A 17,782-nucleotide genomic window follows, 5' to 3' on the forward strand; every position below is an offset into this window, starting at 1 on the left:
GTAACAGAATGTAGTTTGGCATGTTCCTATAAGTCGGTTAAGGTCTTCTCCAGCTTGTAAACTTAGCTGTTTGTTGAGTTTCTTACCATGTGTCCAAATTCTGCCTCCAATCCTCCACCAGCTGGGTGCACGTCCATGAACTTGTAGCCGTTGCTGTCAAAGTCAAACTGACGGAACCTAAAGCAACATCAGACCATCAGTATATATCAGAGTCCAGGAAGGTGTGAAAGGTCAGAGGGCAACTTAAATAACTCATCAGTTTACACTTCTGATATTTGTAATGTGTGTGTACACTTCACCTACCCTTTAAGCGTCTTGGCCTCTTCAACATCCCTTATTTTAGAGAGGAAAAAAGATCAGACATCTCTAACAATGTACATCATCACATGCTCAGTCAGATGTTTTCTTTTGGCTTACTTGTCAAATGAAGGTGTGACTTTAAGTGAGCACTTCTGGATGAATTCTGTGAGGTTTGCTAAAAACCTGAGAAAAATAAAAAAAACGTTATGAACTCGACAAAAATGTAAAAACACACAGTACGCTATATTGTGGGGGTTTTCTGGCAGCATCGCGGTGTAAGGCATTAATAATGATCACAGAAGTATTTTATGGAAATGGATTGCTCTTTCATATTACAATATCCACACATATCCCCAATCGGGATTGTCATAGCATCAGAGTTTTAAACTTCACTGAGATACTAGTAGAAATCCAACAATATTACCATTGTTTTCCTGTCCGCTCGCTCCACAAAGGTTATACTCTGACGTCCCAGACTTGTCCTTGATCGATCCTGAATTTCTGTAATCTTTCATGTTTTTTTTTTTTGGTTTTTTTTATGTTTATTTTTGGGCTTTTTGCCTTTAGTTAGAGATAGTACAGTGGATAGAGTCAGAAACCCAGGAGAGAGAGAGAGAGAGTGGGGAACAACATGAGGGAAAGGGGCTATGGGTTGGTTTTGGACCCGGGACGCCCGCTTGGAGGGCTATAACCTCTGTTCATGGGGCACGCACACTAAGCACTACTGTAGGCCACCAGGGCCCCTAGTGTGAGTATTCTTGTACACTGTCTTAATGTCACCTTTTTCTCTTGTCATGTCATCTCAACCCTGTGAGAAATGCAGTAATTAGAAAATGAGAAGACACAGGAAGACAAAGATGTGCAGTATTACCTCACTGATACTGCAAAGCGCACCCCGGTCTTAATTATCAGGGGTCGTTGTGGTAAACTCGCCATCACAGGCTGTTTCTCAACCACCAGAGCACTGCAAAGCAAGACGAAGGAGACACATGGTATCTGTATAACATCGTCTATCAGCATTAGTCGACTCACCGTGTATAACTAACAGAACAGTATGTTTGCCATGTCTTACTTTGAAAGCAGTTTTTTGAGCAAGGACAAAGAAAAACTCTTGATTTCCGCCATTTGACCAGTGAGGTTGGAGGAATCTGTGCTGTTGTATTTCCCGATCAGGTCTTGCAGCTTCTGCAGCTGTTTGGGTATCTGCACCAGAACTTCTGCCACAGCCGTGAACCTGCGCATACAACACAAGAATTTACACACAAGGACAAAACCTGAGGCTCTCCTTTACACTCAGTAGTTGTTGAAACATAAAAAAAAAGCCCAGGTAAGTTCTTACATCTTCTCCAGATGGTCCAGAGAAGTGTCAACAGGACTTCCAATGCAGGCCTTCTGCTGTCTGCGCTTCCATTCAGTTAGCTCCACATCGACAAGGGTCACTATAGTCTGCTCTGCCTGATTTAAAATGTTCCCTACCTGCTGCAGCACCAGCTGTGAGTCAAAAAAACATATATACGTTGTTAGAAGCATTTTTATCAAGAACATCCAGCAAGATATTTTATACTCCTTTAACCCTTGGAAGAGCTGATGGTGCATGGTGAGAAAAACACACATTTTACACATAGCTCCTTAATATTAAACTGCTTTAAAAGTGTTATATCTGTTTGTGCTTTGTCAAGTCCTAAAGCATACATTTACATCACCTGCTTTGTTTGTGTGATGATGAGTGTCTGTTGACAACATTCCTCTTCCACAGCAGCCTTGGACTGAGGCAATCCAACTCGCCCCTCCACTGGTAATGACGAGAGACATACATAATAAGTAATCATAACCTCATGCATAATTTATATCACATTTCTTTACGTCTCCTTCTTTACCTCGGCTTTGCCAGTTCTTCTGAATGAAGCCCAGATTTTCATACAGGCCCTCCAGTGACTTGATTTCCTGCTTTACCTCCTGGACATACGAGCGAAAGTCCACAGGTTAAAAGAGGATAAAGAATGCACTTCTCATTTTACAAACCATAAATCTGCTTTGGAATCAAAATAAGTTACAGTTGGAGTGAGTTTACCGAGGTCTGTTTCTGTAGTTCGTTGATTTTGTGCGCCAACATTCTCCACTTTTGCTCCATGGTTGGACTTCCACAATGCTGAGAGACAAAAAAAACCCAACATGTTTTACAATATTTTACTGGCATAAAATGATTTCCATGCTGTGTGCCTCTTCTACAGTTAGCAAACGTTCTCTGGTTAACACATCACAGCATTCAGAGAGACACAAAGTCTACTCTATGATGTGTGATGTATGTTTTCAGACTGTACACAGGTTTCTATTCTAATCCCTCACACGGTATGTAAATGTTGAGAGACAGGACTGTGGAAGGAGAGCGGGGAACGACACACAGGAAAGGAGCCACAGGTCGGACTTGAACCCGGGCCGCCCGCCCAGAGGACTACAGCCTCCATACATGGGGCTAGGCTAACTTGGCTAACGGCACCTCCTGTTTTAAATGGCATATTTGCAGAAACAAGTCTAACATAAATGTCTGGGGAGGGCGGGGTTATTTTGATCTATGTAGGTTTTTCTTTTTAAATCTTCTATAATATGGGAGGAGGGATAGCGGGTGTTGTTTGTCATTTCATGCGTATTTTTGTAAGCCGCTACTGGATGCTTTGAGTGTCCCTCAGGATCAAATAATTAACCAGAAGTGTCATAGTTATCGGCATAGCAATTAATCAAAAATAACTACAGAGCGTCTTGTGACAAACAGAAAACTTTTTTTTTTGATAGTAGTAGACATTTCTGAGGTCTGTGTTGCTTACCTTTGCTTCACGGGCGGACGCCAGGATTCTCATTTCCTCTTTGAGGCATTCAGAAAGGATGACAGCCAAGTTCATTGGTTGGTTCACAAAGTATTTCTAAGTGAAAAAACAAAAAGGAATAAATATCAAGCATTCACACAAACAAGTACGCGGATGTAATAATCTTGTGTGGAGAAAATTAGAAGAAGAGATACATCTGAATGAAATGTTCAATGTGTGTGTGTGTCGGCCCTACCAGCAAGAAGTCTTTCATCCCTGAAAAGTTTGGCCCCCCTAAGATGTTGTTCTCCTGGACAGAGCGGTTCCACTGTTGATCCAGATCCAGTAGGAGAGCTCGAAAACAAGTGGAAGCTTTATTTTCATCCACCGCTGCCGAGTCCCTGACACAGAGCAACAGATAATGTGCATTAATATCAGGACTGTGTCTGTGTGTGTGTGTGTGTGTGTGTGTGTGTGTGTGTGTGTGTGTGTGTGTGTGTGTGTGTGTGTGTGTGTGTGTGTGTGTGTGTGTGTGTGTGTGTGTGTGTGGGCGTGTGTGTGCGCGTGTGTCTACATCACTGAATTACAACACAATCTGACTACAATAATTCAACATGAAAAATTACACCAAAAACAAAGTTATATAAAGATCAGGTGAAAGTCCCTAACAGTGACAGTGGGACAATGCATCGTGTACGTTTTACTTCAATTGTAATACCTAAGTAAGAACATGATTGGGAAACACATTTTTTTGAATTAGTTACATACACTTTTAAAGGTCACATATTATGCAAAATACACTTCACAATGTTTTTTCTAACACTAATATGTATCCCTAGTCCGTCTACAAACTCCACAATGATGAGAAAAGTCCATCCTCTCCGTCTTTTACCTGCTCCACTTTTCAGAAAATGTGTGCTCAAACAGGCCGTTTGGAGATTTTCACTCCTCTCCCACAGCTAGGTGTTTGCTCTGCCTTTCCACAGTAAAGAATAAGAGCATGGTGCGAGACAGCCTGATGGTGGGACATCCTTGTTCTTGTGAATACCATACAAAACACATTATAAACTCTTCTTACCAGTCCTGGCTCTCAATCAGCAGGGAGAGATGGTGGCGGATCTCTAGAGGGATTTTCCCCTTATAAACTTGTCTCACATGGCCCTGAAGAGCCGAGTCCAGCTTCAGCAGCTCCAGCCACTGAGCCATCTGCAGGTACAAGAAATAGTTCAAGTCCTGAAACCTTTACTGGGAATAAACAGTGGTGCAGAGCAGGCAGGGGCACCCATGACTGACAGGGGCCCTGCAAAATATTGTAAAGTTAATTTATTTTAATTCACATTAAATTACAAAGTTATTGCCATAATAGAAGACTTTCTTCACAGTGTGCTCATTACAATAACTTTTCATTTTCTTATTGGTAACATTCAGACAGCCTCAGTGTTGCTGGTGGTTAGGCCCAATTGAGATATCTTTTCATGGGGCCCAGATCTGGCGACGCCCGTGAGTGCAGGATGTACCCAGGTATAAGCAGGTATATACCCACTTATTTTTCCATTGGGTATATCCTCTTCTAAATAACATTTTACTTAAATTGCAAAACCAGTGCATTATATAGGGCCTAACTTGTAACAACAAAATACACACTAAGCATCTTTGAGTATTTAGAAAAGCGCTATAGAAATCTAATTTATTATTATTATTATTATTATTATTATTATTATTATTATTACTAGTGCATTGCTTTTTAACGCATTTCCCCAACACTCTTTATGAATAAGGAATAGTTCACTCAAAATGCATTTGTCTCAACCTGTAGTCTGTTGTACAGTTACAATGACAAAATGTGTTCCTCTTCTGCAGCTAATTTCACAACAATCCCCTTAAGTCAAGCAGTGGAAGTGGAGTATTAATGTGTAAATTTAGAAAGCACATGTTTTAGATGAACTAAATACACACCTATATATACATATATATATATATATATATATATATATATATATAATTTAATTTTTTTTTTTTTGGGGGGGGGGGGTTAGAGTATTCCCAGTTCTTCAGGCACCACTACATCAGTGGTATAAACCCACAGACTGTCAATATAATAATATTAATAATAATATTAATAATATAACCTGTAACTTCATTATTTGTGAAGTGTACAACAAATATCGCGACAACTATAAAAACTGTAAACACAGGCTCCCAGAATAAAACCATAGACTGTAACATATAATGCATAAAACACGTGATTCCTCTCAGCAACAGGAAGTAAAATAACTTACCTTTCAGCGGATTTTTGGATTTGTTATTTGTTGGTTATCGAAATGGATCGTAAAGTGTAAATAAATACAAAGTTTACTGCGAACTAAGCTGTCTATTCAACGTGTGTCACAGCAGGAAGTAGGGCTGCTTATATAGCCTCGGCCGGTCCCCTCCCACAACACAAGCGGCTCCGATTCTCGGGAAATGGTCGAATAAAAACGTCAAGTCAGCGATTTCGCTCTATTCATTTCCGCTTTCAAAACAAAATAAACATCGAGGAATTCTGCTGCGGCTTGTTGGCTGCAATTTTCCCGCGTCTCTTCCGGGAGGTAAAACCCGAAAACTAGGGTAAAACTTGGGTAAAACCGGGTAAAACCGATTTTTTTTAGTCTTAAACTGAGAACTCTCAAACTAAAACGTTTTGTTATCCTTCTTTCAGCTGTTTAGCTCCGAGACTCCAAGAATATAAATGCATTGTATTCAGTCTGGCTTTTATGTAGTAGCCTACTTTATGATGCAATATTTATCATTTATATTTAAATGTAGTCATTGATTAATTCTGCTTTAAATTAACATACAATTGTTTAAATTATGTTTTTAGTATTAGTATTTATTTTTTATTGGCATTAGTATCTTGTTTTAGTAATATGCCTACTTTAATATTTTATACATTTGTGGTTTTAGGGTTTTCTTTATGTAGGAGTTGTATAGGCTATATAATTATATTTTATTTTTAATTACTTGTTTTATTGTTTCAAGTACACATTTCCTATAGGTGTGCATTAGTCTTTACTTCTAAATCCATTTTTATTACTAACCTTTTTAGTCACTATTTTGCCGTTTATCCTAATCATACATACATACATCTTTTATTCTTTTATTTTTGTTGAATTCATGTTGCTGTTTAACACATTGTACCTTTGGTCGTCCACTTTCTCGCTCTCTTCTAAATTACTATCTGCAATTAAACTTCTCTCAAACGTGCAAAATAAATAAAATGCGATTAATCCAGTGATGGTTCATAAAGAAAATGTGTTAAAAATGTGCTTTGGGACTAACAATCAAATATAAAACTTGTTCTGGCAAATGTAGACATATAGAGTGTGTTGGTTAATTTCTTTCTACTGTACATCAGCCTATACACCTTTATAAAACCTACTCAATTTAGCAAGGTTAGTTTAATCATATTTTTATAACGTCCAAAGTCTGTGTAGCTCAGTGTTTATTTATACAGATACAAACACAAACACACCTTTACGGCTGTAAAACACACCCTTCACTCTCGTCACTCTCCGGGATTCACGTCTGTTCTCGGTAAACTCTTGAACACTGACTCTGTCAAGTTCAACGCAGTCAGGTGAGGCGCTCTATTTCCTGCCGATTAGAAAAACTAAAAACTCTGCAACACTTGTTGACACAGCCATGCCTCAGTGTGGCCTCTAGGTGGCAGAAGAGCTCACCTTGAATGATTGTACGTGATGACGTGTGGTGTAAGTGTGACTGTTAAGACAGACTGAATCAAAACGAAATGTAATCACTGAATTTGTAACTGATTAACAAAAATAAGCGCACAAATATTGTGGTGATACGGCACTGTCATATAAATAAACATGAAAATGTTATAAACGATAGGTTTTAAATAACAATTATAAACACTTTATTCGTACAGAAAAAAAAAACATACTCACAGTTCGTAGAAGGACATATCAAAAAGTACACAATCAAAGAAAAAACAACATAAAAATACAAATAAAAAGGAGTGCATTAAAGTACAGCTGAAATAAGAGTGATCAAAAAAAAAAAACGAAGGAAAGAAGGCACATTACAGAATAGCCAAAAAATAAGTAAAATCAATTCAAATGTTAAGTCTAACTAGTTCAAAAAATAAGTGGTCACATAAACTTTTTTTAAAAATCCAAACACTCGGTCAATATAAAAATATAAAAACTCTTTGATCTCGGAGATAAAATGTTGTTTGTGTCATCAGGAGTTACTGAGAATACGGCGGACTCATCTGAAACACAAAAACAAAAAACATGAGCAGCAGGAAACATAAAGGGCTCATCTGGAGTAAATGAGACAAAAACAATGATTTTCTATGTGTGTATAAATATGTGTAAGATGTATGTATGCATGTTTATATGTATATGTTTGTGTGTGTATATATGTGTACCTGTATATCTTTTTTTCTACTATTTTCCACATTTTGTAACAGCTTCCTTTCTTTTATTTTTTCTTTAATATGTTTTTTTGCTCTCCTCATTTACGAGGGATAGTTTCACGTATTCTTTACTTTTGTTGTACACAATTGTTTGGATATTTTCCCTTGGATTAATGTCGCTATATATGACGTACTTCCATGATGATCTGAAACGCGGTGGTCTTCCACACATGAATAACTTTACCTACAGCAATGAGCTTTTTTTAACACAACAGAGTGCCTGTTTGCGTGTTGACTCTACCCTTCAGAGAAATCTTTTCAGCGTGTGTTTTGATGCAGAATAAATGTTGAACATCGTGTGTAGGACTGAGTGAACAATGAAGATGTATTGTATAGATTCATAAAAACATATTAAGCTTTAAAAACATTCCCAACAAGACATATTGCCACAATGATTCCATCATTGTTTTGGCTATTTTCTTTAGATTTACTAAAAAGAAGACAAAATAAAGAGTATTGTTTGTGAATTGTGCGGTCCACCAAACAGAATAAATATGACTCACTGTTTCCATGCTGAAGCAAAGCTGCTCGTTCAGCATGTCAAACTCGCCGGGAGTCATCGGTGGTTCAGGAGACTGACAGGAGACGGGGGACGAGGTGCTCACATTCGAGCTGGGAAGAGACAAAACATCTTAGTTTATTGTAACGCAGAAGCAACTTTCAGTTTCTGTTGATTTTGGCGCCCCCTGTGGATGAAGTGGTACCTCTAATCTCTTTGCTGATATTGTCCTGAACATATGTGTAGGTTGTGTTTTCAAACAAAATGTCATCCAGCTTTTTTAAAAACCGTCAAACGTGCGACTCAATGTGAATGTTTTCTTCAAAAAGTCCTCAATATTAAATTCAGTCTGTTTCATAAAAACAAAAAACAAAACTCATCTCAGCCGCTTTAACAAAAATCTCAAAAATCTCTCAGCTGCATTGAAAGCAGCGTGTCATAATTAACACTGCGCTGATGAAGCCATGTGAATCTTTGGGGTTTTGCAGCCCTCTGAATGACTAACACGACTACATTACACTGATATTCATAGTTTGAGTCTAAGAAGGCTGCTATGTAAATAGACTTGAGCTTGTATAGCGCTTTTCTAGTCTCCTGACAACTCAAAGTGTTTTAACACTACAGGTCACACCTACACATTCACACACTGATGAGGCCGCTGTGTAAAGTGTCCATCAGGAGTAACTAATCCATTCATACACATTCATACACCGCCGTCTCTCATGGTCCACAAATGAACTTACCGTAATTCAGAGATGGGGATCAGGATGGAGGGTATGTATGGATGGACTGTAAGTTAAACACAGATAAAAGAAACGTTAGCTTTGTACTCAATAAGCTAGGTAGCTCAAAAATAATCATTTAAAACACATCAGCTCTGATTGGAGAAATGTTTCTGCACTCCTGCCTTTGCTCGGCTGACTGTTGTAAAGACGTCCGAAGGCTTCATCTTTGGGGATCTTTGGGTAGAGGAACTTGAGCGGGTTCTCCGGTACGACCCCGTCTGAGATCACTTTGTAGTCTCGTATGATGTCGGCAAAAGGGAGAGCGCTGAGGCGGTTTTTAGTGTACGGCTCCACAGAGTTTAAACTCATCTCTCCTGTTGGGAAATAAAAAGCCAAGTATTAGATCGAGGAAAGACCACCAGGTCGAAGTCTGAAATACAAAGCTTGTATAACATGACCTAGTGACCCTGGACAACATTTGAGAGTATACTGAGGGATTTTATTTTAAAATAAAAGTATGAAACATTCTGTCACTCAGAGTAGGAGATGATGTACTTAATAGAAAGCTGACCGTTTTCGTTGTGCTGCACCCAAGTGAAAGTGATTCCTCCGAGGTGGCTCTCACTGAAGCGGAGGAGGAATGTGCCTTGCTCTTTGTCCTTTAGCAGAATGCGCTCCATCTCTTTACTCACAAAGCCCATGATGTAGCTGCATGGTGCAAAAGAAAAAGAAACAAAACACCCTTTAATTCCCCAACATATATTTTTTGCTGTTGCTATCAATCAAATTTTCACATTCTTCTGATGGTTTTTTACATGCTTTGATCATTGTTTTAACTCTTTTTCTGCAGGTCTGAAATGCTGCTATTATTATTAAATGTTTAATGTGTAAAAATGTTTCACTGCAAGATGATGTGCAGTAAATGTTAAAACTATGTTTAACTCAACACTTTCATTCATTTCACACTCGTCAGAAAACAGGAAGACAGTAGGTCAGGGAGATTGCTATAACACCAAATAAAAAAAAATAGAAAGGAATTGTAGTTTAATTGCAATTTTTGAAAGTAAATATAAACTTGTAAAGCTTTATCATTTGAATAAAGTTAAATAGAATAAAGGAAAACAGTCTCATAATCAAGACATGAAGAAAATATATTCAGCTTAAAGCCTTTTTCCTGATTGTAGTTACCAAAAGAAACCACAGGGTGGAGTCCTACACTGAACTCTACTTTCAGGTAATCATTAACAATCATATGAAGGCAAATTTAGTGATAAAGACATGCAGGGATTTAAAAGGAGTGCAACAAAACTAATGAGAGTAGGAAAATATTAACACAATAATAATGAAATAAATATATTTAAATTCAAATTTAAATGTTACTTTATTACCAGTTATTTAAACCAGAAACTGTTACTTACTGAAGTCTCTGCTGGTTGCCTGGCAACCTCACAGTGACAACAACAAAAACAAACAAGACAAAATCTGTTTGAGGTGCCGGTTGGATGATTGTATTGCCTTTGAACAAGCCAAGCTTGTAGTTTATCCATTTTCCCATCTCCACTGTCTGGTCTTTATGCTAAGCTAGGTGACGATCACCTGCAGAGAGTCTATTGTTGTTCACCGATCGAAGGGAATAAACGTCACCACCCACTCCCGCTCGCTAGAGGTGAATTCTCCTGATAAGATCCCGCTGTGTTCTGACATCAGCTCACTCAAGTCTCTCTGCAGAAACAAATACGAGGGGGCTGGGAGGACAAACTCAGGATAAAGTCTGAGTGAAAAACTTCTGCTGTTTGTGTTCAAATATGCAGCTCACCCTGACATTGTTTTCAGGAGTTTCGTACAAGTGTAAAAGCCCTGTTAGTGAGGTCAGGTATTACATAGGTGAACCAGCAGCTTACTTCTCGTTCCAGACTGGCAGCAGGTGTTTCTTGATGAGCTCCAGGATGGAGTCCAACCACATCCAGAAACTGAAAGGCTTTCCAAGAATATTCTCCTGTAAGAACGGATGAAGCACAGAAATGCCCACGATGAGTACGTCATGACACAGAAACTTCCCAGAAGAGATGTAGAGTACATATGTAATTGTCCAAAAAAGATCTATTTTTTTAAGTCTTGGTCCAACAACACAGCATGGGAAAAATGGAGGTCTCTTTTGAAGATGAGATGAATGACCCTTTGAGGTATTAACATGTACTACGTGGCTGTAGCCGATGTGAAAGGGCCTTTAACCTGCAGGTTCAAAATGGTAATCTGAACTAAAAGTTGGCTCATACAGTATGTGGTATTTCAATATTATCGAAGACTTACCTTACAGAACTTTGACCAGGACACTTGATAATCACTGCAGGAAGCATGTTGACCTGCAAAGAAATACAGAAAAGAATAAAACACGACGGTAACAAAGAACATCTGTTAGCTTTGCAGTTTATGTTTTTTGGAACCTATGAAGGAAACCCCTTGACTCATGCCTTCATTTCAAGTCAAGTCAGGCCTTTATATCTCATTCTGCTGTTTGTGTTTGTGTTTGTGTTCGCTGACAAGGACAGACACACTGCATCCCCTAGAGCAGAACAATATGGAACAAAACTAGCATTGCAATATCTTTCTGTCAGCAATTTTTTATTGTGGAAAAACACAGGAAGTTAAGCCAAATGAATGCAATGTGTTTAGATAGGCAATTAACTTTTGAATCATGACTTCATTATTTTGGACTTTTTGTCGATGGTTATTTTAGGCCTGCACGATATGAGAAGTCAAATGAGACATACGATAATATTCTTCAAAATTGTGAAAAAGATATGAAATGGTTCAATAAAAAAAATGGCATAATACTTATTCAAATTTCTTTACAGCTGTTTGCAACAAGTTTCTCCAAAAAGCCTCTTTCCACCACCGATTAATCTGAGCGTAGCTGAAATGAGCTTCATCTGACTGCATCAACATTGTTTGAGGGCATGGCTGTAATCCACAGGCCTCCATTCAACAGGTTCAATGTGCACACACTGAGTGAGAAAACGTTGCTTGTTTACATTAAATAATGTTCTACTTTATTGCCATAAATTCATACTTCTGCTCACATTGCGATGGCAATTAAAGCGTGATTTATTTTGCAACACTACCAACAAGGCAAACAATATCTAATGCAGGAGAAACTGCAGAAAAGCTGAAATTACAGAAGCAATGCAAAGTCAAAAACATGAGGAAAACATGTGGAAAAAACCATAGAAATGTATGCAGCCGGATCACACTGCATATCCAGTCATCACAACAGAAGACCTACAGGCCGGAAAATCTTTTTTCCCTTGCAGGCCAACATACTACAAGCTATCATATGTATTTATAGGATATGTAAGAAAGTGTTCAAAGAAACCTCAGACATTTCTTTTCTCATTCAGTAGTTTGAAAACTGAAGGTGAAAACGTACCGAGCAGCTTCTCTCCCAGCATGCTCAGCTGCTCCTTGTTGAGGCCTCGACCGGCGAAGGTGGAGAACTGCCAGCTGAGGACCTCCGAGAGCTGACTCCAGGTGGCCCGAGGCGGGTTTCCAAAGAACGCCATGTTCTGTGGATTAAGAGAACGAGGAGGAAGAAGAAGGTTAAGAGGAAGGAAATTTAGGATATGGAAGTGGAATACAATTCGAAACAACTCAACCGTAACACTAAATACATCGATCATACAGATAAAACAATGCAAAATTAAACAGCTATACAGAAATATCTTCTTATTGGTTGTGTTAATGCCACAACAATGAACTTCAACATTGTTTTTTAAAATATGGTTTGGGAACATAGACCACGCCTCAAACACAACACATTTCTGATTCATACATATTTAAGCACCACTCACTCACTCCTATTCCTCTGATGCTGATTTCACATCCCCCCCTCCCCCACCTCTGTGTTTCTTCACTTCTCTAAATAAAGACACCACAGGTGTCAACAAAGAGAGCAACAAAGAGACTCCTTCTACATACTGACAAAATCAATCTGAAGTATATGTGTTTCTATTATGACCAATAATTGTATTGTTTGTTTGGCTGAACTGGTTTAAGATGTATTTTTTTTAACCACATGGCCTCAGCTGACTACTTTTTTTTTACTTGCTTTAATAAAAATCAAGGTAAGTGGCTTTTGTTTTAGGTCATTCTTTTCTTATTTTATGACTTTTTGCTCTGTTTATTTTGGAGGATGACCCTTTGCAGGGGTGTTAAACTATACTTGTTTATTTAAGGTTAACTTAATAAATTGGTAACTGAGCGTGTGTACTGCAGTGCAGTGTGTAAACTCACCCTGGGCTCGTCCGTCAGAAGGTTGTACCACATGACCGAGGCCCAGCCTCCGGGCAGCTGGCTCACGTTGGATATGACCACCAGAGGCAGAGAACACGTCTGGAGGAATTTAAACTCACAGTGAGAAACTTTTTTAACCACCAACACCCCTCTCACAGCACGTTAAAGTGAAGCAAACTCTCACCTCCAGATCGATGGTGAGACCCTGAACTGTGAAGCACGCCTCAAAACTGAGCGAGTGAAGCTCCTCTGTCACAGAGAGCAGACCCTACAGCACACACAGAAAGCATGAGGGTCAGAAAGTCACTCCTTTTATAGACATTATAATGAGTACAATAAACATTACAATAATGTGTCTCATATTGAATATCTCGTCTTACCTCGTTCCCCTTTGTGCCATTGATGTATTTCTTCTCTTTCAGCTGCTGTAAGATGCAAACACACTGACATTTGTCTTCTCTTTCTTTTTTAATGACCCGTTCTGTCTCCCACATTAACACGTTTCCCTATAATAAATGACACATATGAGCATAAAAGATTGATCTCACCAAGTGTCTGAACTCCACAGAGAGGCAGCCGTTTGAATAATCTTCAATGTCCATGACTTTAGTGTTGTTGGTCAGGATGAAAAACTGACGACTTCTGAGGAGAAAAGAAAACGTATTTAATCAGCGTCTATATTCACCTACATTTTTAAACCAAAAAAGCAACTGTTGCTGCTGAAATCCGAGTCAAAACTTCATTTTTAACAAGAAGAACGTTATCAGAATACTAAACTGAAACACTCAGCGTCGAGGACTGGACTAAGACAGTGAATGTGGATAGTATTGGAAGCCCCTCCTCCCAAAAGTATCCGTGTCTGTGACGGGACTTTGTAAAAGATTTATGATCAATGTAAGGTGGGTCATTTTTACAAGCCCTCCTCCCATCTGTGTATTATCTATGTGTAAATATCTGTATGAAAAATTAAAGAACTAATGTAATGAAAAAACACATATTTACTGAGTGATGGTATTAGAAACTGATGAATAAGTTTTCTTTAAGTTAGTTTCTCAATAAATAAATTAAGTTGTGCATCATGACATCAAAATATCTTAAAATCATAGGAGACTTCTTCTAAAAACAACAATTTCATACAAAGCCATTACACTCTAAAAAGTGTAATCAATAAACCGTGGCACACTGAAAATGACTTTACTGTCACTTCATTGTGAGTGAACAACACCTTGCTTCATCGGGTTCTCCCAGCACTCTAAAAAGTATATTTAGTTTGTAGCTGAAAGAACATTATTATTTGAATTTCTGCTTTTTGAGAGTGTAGCCTATGTTTGTTGATTAGGTTAACTCAACATCATGCTGTACACGTCGATGTTCCTTTAAACTGCTTTTGTTATTTCAGTGAAGGACAACCGTTTAGGTTTCTGCTGCATGACATCGTGACGTCTTTTCAGTCACATTTTCTTGGTGAGGTTTCTTATTTTATGACCAACGGGGTCTTTTTCACCACATTTGCAGAAATGGGGTTACATACACAGTTAAAGAGTAACATCCGCACGCTGTTCAGCTCCCCATGAGCACCTCCAGTGTGCGGATCTTTCTCTTTTTCTGTCCTGCACCTGTACGCATTTTGCTCAGAAGTGCGCACACTTGCTTTTTCCTCTTTACACACGTAGTTAAAATCTTCTTCTACTTGCATTAACACTGACTAATGTGTCTAAAGTCAATATTCTGGTGTCATATACTGTTGGCCACTGTTTTTAAAAGCTGTTAAAATGTGTTACACTGTTTCTATCAGTGCTCAAATTAAACATCAGCACTTTGTCATGTGGTGAAGATGTTTGTACTCACACTCTGCCAGGGGGGAGGTCCCTAGAGACGCACACACACAAACCACAGACAAATATAAGTGACCATCAACATTTCTGAAGATAGAATTCCTTTATAGCTGCACACAATTTATTTATTAAGTGGTGAAAATCTCACTTGTCAAATGTTGTTTTCACTTTGAGCTGATAATCCACCTCTGGAAGTTTGACCAGGAGTCTGGGAGAAACAAAGAATATACATATTATATTTCACCATAAGGAACATTTAATTTTATGTTGATGTTGCCCCCCCCCCCCCCGTGGACAAAACGCTACCTCATGTCTAAACACTTCATCTCCATCTGTGGAGTAATTTGGAGCCGTTACACACGAGGAAGTGAGTTTTTCTTTTGTCTTGTTAGAGAGGAAGCTTTGTTCTAAACAGTGAAACAAATGTAACATTTTTCAGGACTAGCATCAAAATAAACTCTCAAAAAGCTTCCTCCCCCCCCCCCGCCTTAGCTCATCATCTTTGTGTTGACAAAACATCTCCGTCAGCGCAGAGTTGAGATGCAGATGGCTTTCCTCCACATTCAGACGCGAAACAAGAACAGATTGCATGGAGAAGGACATCTTAGTGTGTGTGTTAGCAACAGTTTCTAATAAGAGCAGAGTCTTTAGTGGATAGGGTGCTAAAACGGGTCAGATGACGGGTGCTATTTCTGTGCCACTCATGGTGCTGTCAGCAGGTGCAATCAATTCTTGATGAATCGGGCCCTTAGTGTTCTATGAATGAATACTGAGGGTGAAACAGGACTTCATATTTAAACAGAGCAAATGAAATCATGAAACCAGGTCACATCATGATACCTGACTTTAGTGGTGAACTGCACTCCGGTCTTGATGATGAGGGGCTTCTGTGGGTGTGTGGGCATGCAGGGCTGCTTCTCCACCACAAACGAGCTGCAAACAAACCACACGCAATACCAGTTATACTTTGTTTCACATTCATCTCTCGTGTTCATTGACAGCTTCTGACTGTGTTTGAAGGGTATTCAGCTCCTCTCTATAATGTGTTCTGAATGCTAAGAGTACAAGAGGAGGTCCTTTGTACATGTCAGTGTCAATGCATCCTTTGGACCATTACCTCTTGATGAGGTGGTAGATGAGGTATTTGACTCTCTCCTCCATCTGGGGTTTCTGCAGGGGGATTGGGTCGCTCTCGTAGGTGACCTTCACAACAAGCTCGCCCAGTTTGTCCAGCTGTCGCTTGATCTGGAAGAGACTCTGGGCTGTCAGAGTGAACCTGAGAGGGGACAGGAGAGAGGAAGATAAAGGAGTGAAGAAGGGGGACAGGAGAGAGGAAGATTGAGGCTTATTTCATTTACTGTCAAGTATCTTTATGAGCAGATTCTATATAAAAGATGTAGAATCTGTATACACAGGGCCAAACTTAGATGAGATGTTTTCTGGTTTCTGATTGTGGAACATTTGTAGTGTGAGTAGTATTAACCAATCACGTATCAGCAGGCTTTAGTGTATGCAGGAAAAACTGTGTTTGAAGTCCCAAAATGCAATCCACGCTAATGACATCCCACGTACCATGATTAAGCGATGATGTATTCATCTCTATAAACAGATAACTGTGCAAATGTGCAGCTAACAATCCATTCTAGACCAAATGTTTCATCTTGAGAGAAAAATCAGCTTGACAGCGTTTAGAGATTTTATTTCTTTTAAGAGCGGTCTTAAAACATTGCTTTTCTCTCATGCCTTTGGTTGCTAGTTTATCTTTGCGTGTGTGTGTGTGTGTGTGTGTGTGTGTATATGTTTGGTGTATGGTCCCTGTGAGAGGTTTTTGTTGTTGTTGCTGTTTTAAGTTTTTTAAAATGAGTTTGTATTGTGTTTGTTTATCTTTGTCTTCTGTAAAGCTCATTGAGTTTGCGTTTGTATGAAATGTGCCATACAAATAAAACTGATTTGAATTGAAATAGATTGAGCTGCATCGGAAATGATCGATCTGACCTCCTTTTAACAAACATTTTAACTTCTTGAGAACAGACCTGACAAGCTTACATTGATCACAAATCTGGATCATGATGTTATTATTCAGGCAATCTTAAATCCTGATAACTGTAAGTTTATCAAAAGAAGTTTGTGTCATTTTCAGGCTCATACCGCTAAAGTGAAGCCGCTGTGTGACTTATTATCTGCTGTTGAGCTGAGCGCTACTCTGGGATGTTATGGATTAAGAAATGACAGAATTTAGGTCTGCAATATAAAGACTGCATGGAGAAGGAAGTCTTGGCTAGAAGTTGTTAAACGCTGATCGCTGGCTTAACCAGAATTATCAAGGATATGTTTCCAACGTTCCCAGAGGCAAATGTTTTCATCTGATGAGAGCCGATGGGCTCAAAGATTGACGGTGATGTATGACGGCATGAACATAAAGCTTTCAGTTAAGAGTCTTCACATTACCAGCTCTGCAGCTGGTCCAGGCCGGTGAGCAGCGGACCCCCGATGGCGGCGATCTGCTGCCTTCGCTTCCAGTCCTGCAGCTCCGGGCTGAGCTGAGACGTCATGAGGTCATCGATCTCCTTTATCACTAAGTCCATTTTAGACAGGATTTCCTAATGAAGGACAGACACAGAGCAATGCTGTTTGTATGCATAAATGTGATTCAAATACCTCTCATAGTTATTTTTATGTTTGGAGACATTCCTGAGAAACTTGGCGATGATTTAGATTCATACCTTTCTTTTAAAGTCCAACCTGTTCAGCATTTCCTGCAGTCTCGTTACCTCTTGTTTCATCATCTCAGAGTTCTTATCTGTTGTTTCTGACACACACACACACACGCACACACACGCATACAGACACAG

At 39.1% G+C, this 17,782-nt stretch overlaps 1 protein-coding gene across 1 annotated transcript in view; it reads right to left on the bottom strand.

Moving 5' to 3' along the window:
- Positions 1-17,782, bottom strand: part of stat4 (signal transducer and activator of transcription 4) — a 30,699-nt gene that overhangs the window by 5,738 nt on the left and 7,179 nt on the right. The window contains exons 7-35 of the mRNA XM_065962414.1: positions 17,654-17,739; positions 17,379-17,530; positions 16,048-16,206; positions 15,771-15,863; positions 15,079-15,138; positions 14,944-14,964; positions 13,644-13,737; positions 13,476-13,520; positions 13,280-13,363; positions 13,096-13,194; positions 12,233-12,368; positions 11,116-11,168; positions 10,707-10,801; positions 9,377-9,513; positions 8,988-9,179; positions 8,824-8,869; positions 8,085-8,193; positions 4,180-4,307; positions 3,358-3,502; positions 3,123-3,218; positions 2,372-2,449; positions 2,178-2,256; positions 2,004-2,092; positions 1,640-1,791; positions 1,373-1,534; positions 1,172-1,264; positions 418-483; positions 304-333; positions 87-177 (exon numbers count right to left, since the gene is read on the bottom strand). Coding sequence (XP_065818486.1) covers positions 87-177; positions 304-333; positions 418-483; positions 1,172-1,264; positions 1,373-1,534; positions 1,640-1,791; positions 2,004-2,092; positions 2,178-2,256; positions 2,372-2,449; positions 3,123-3,218; positions 3,358-3,502; positions 4,180-4,307; positions 8,085-8,193; positions 8,824-8,869; positions 8,988-9,179; positions 9,377-9,513; positions 10,707-10,801; positions 11,116-11,168; positions 12,233-12,368; positions 13,096-13,194; positions 13,280-13,363; positions 13,476-13,520; positions 13,644-13,737; positions 14,944-14,964; positions 15,079-15,138; positions 15,771-15,863; positions 16,048-16,206; positions 17,379-17,530; positions 17,654-17,739 — 2,870 coding nt within the window. The remainder of the gene's footprint in view (positions 1-86; positions 178-303; positions 334-417; positions 484-1,171; positions 1,265-1,372; positions 1,535-1,639; positions 1,792-2,003; positions 2,093-2,177; positions 2,257-2,371; positions 2,450-3,122; positions 3,219-3,357; positions 3,503-4,179; positions 4,308-8,084; positions 8,194-8,823; positions 8,870-8,987; positions 9,180-9,376; positions 9,514-10,706; positions 10,802-11,115; positions 11,169-12,232; positions 12,369-13,095; positions 13,195-13,279; positions 13,364-13,475; positions 13,521-13,643; positions 13,738-14,943; positions 14,965-15,078; positions 15,139-15,770; positions 15,864-16,047; positions 16,207-17,378; positions 17,531-17,653; positions 17,740-17,782) is intronic.

This window comes from Labrus bergylta, chromosome 13, assembly GCF_963930695.1.
Source record: "Labrus bergylta chromosome 13, fLabBer1.1, whole genome shotgun sequence".
Classification (NCBI taxonomy): Eukaryota; Metazoa; Chordata; class Actinopteri; order Labriformes; family Labridae; genus Labrus; species Labrus bergylta.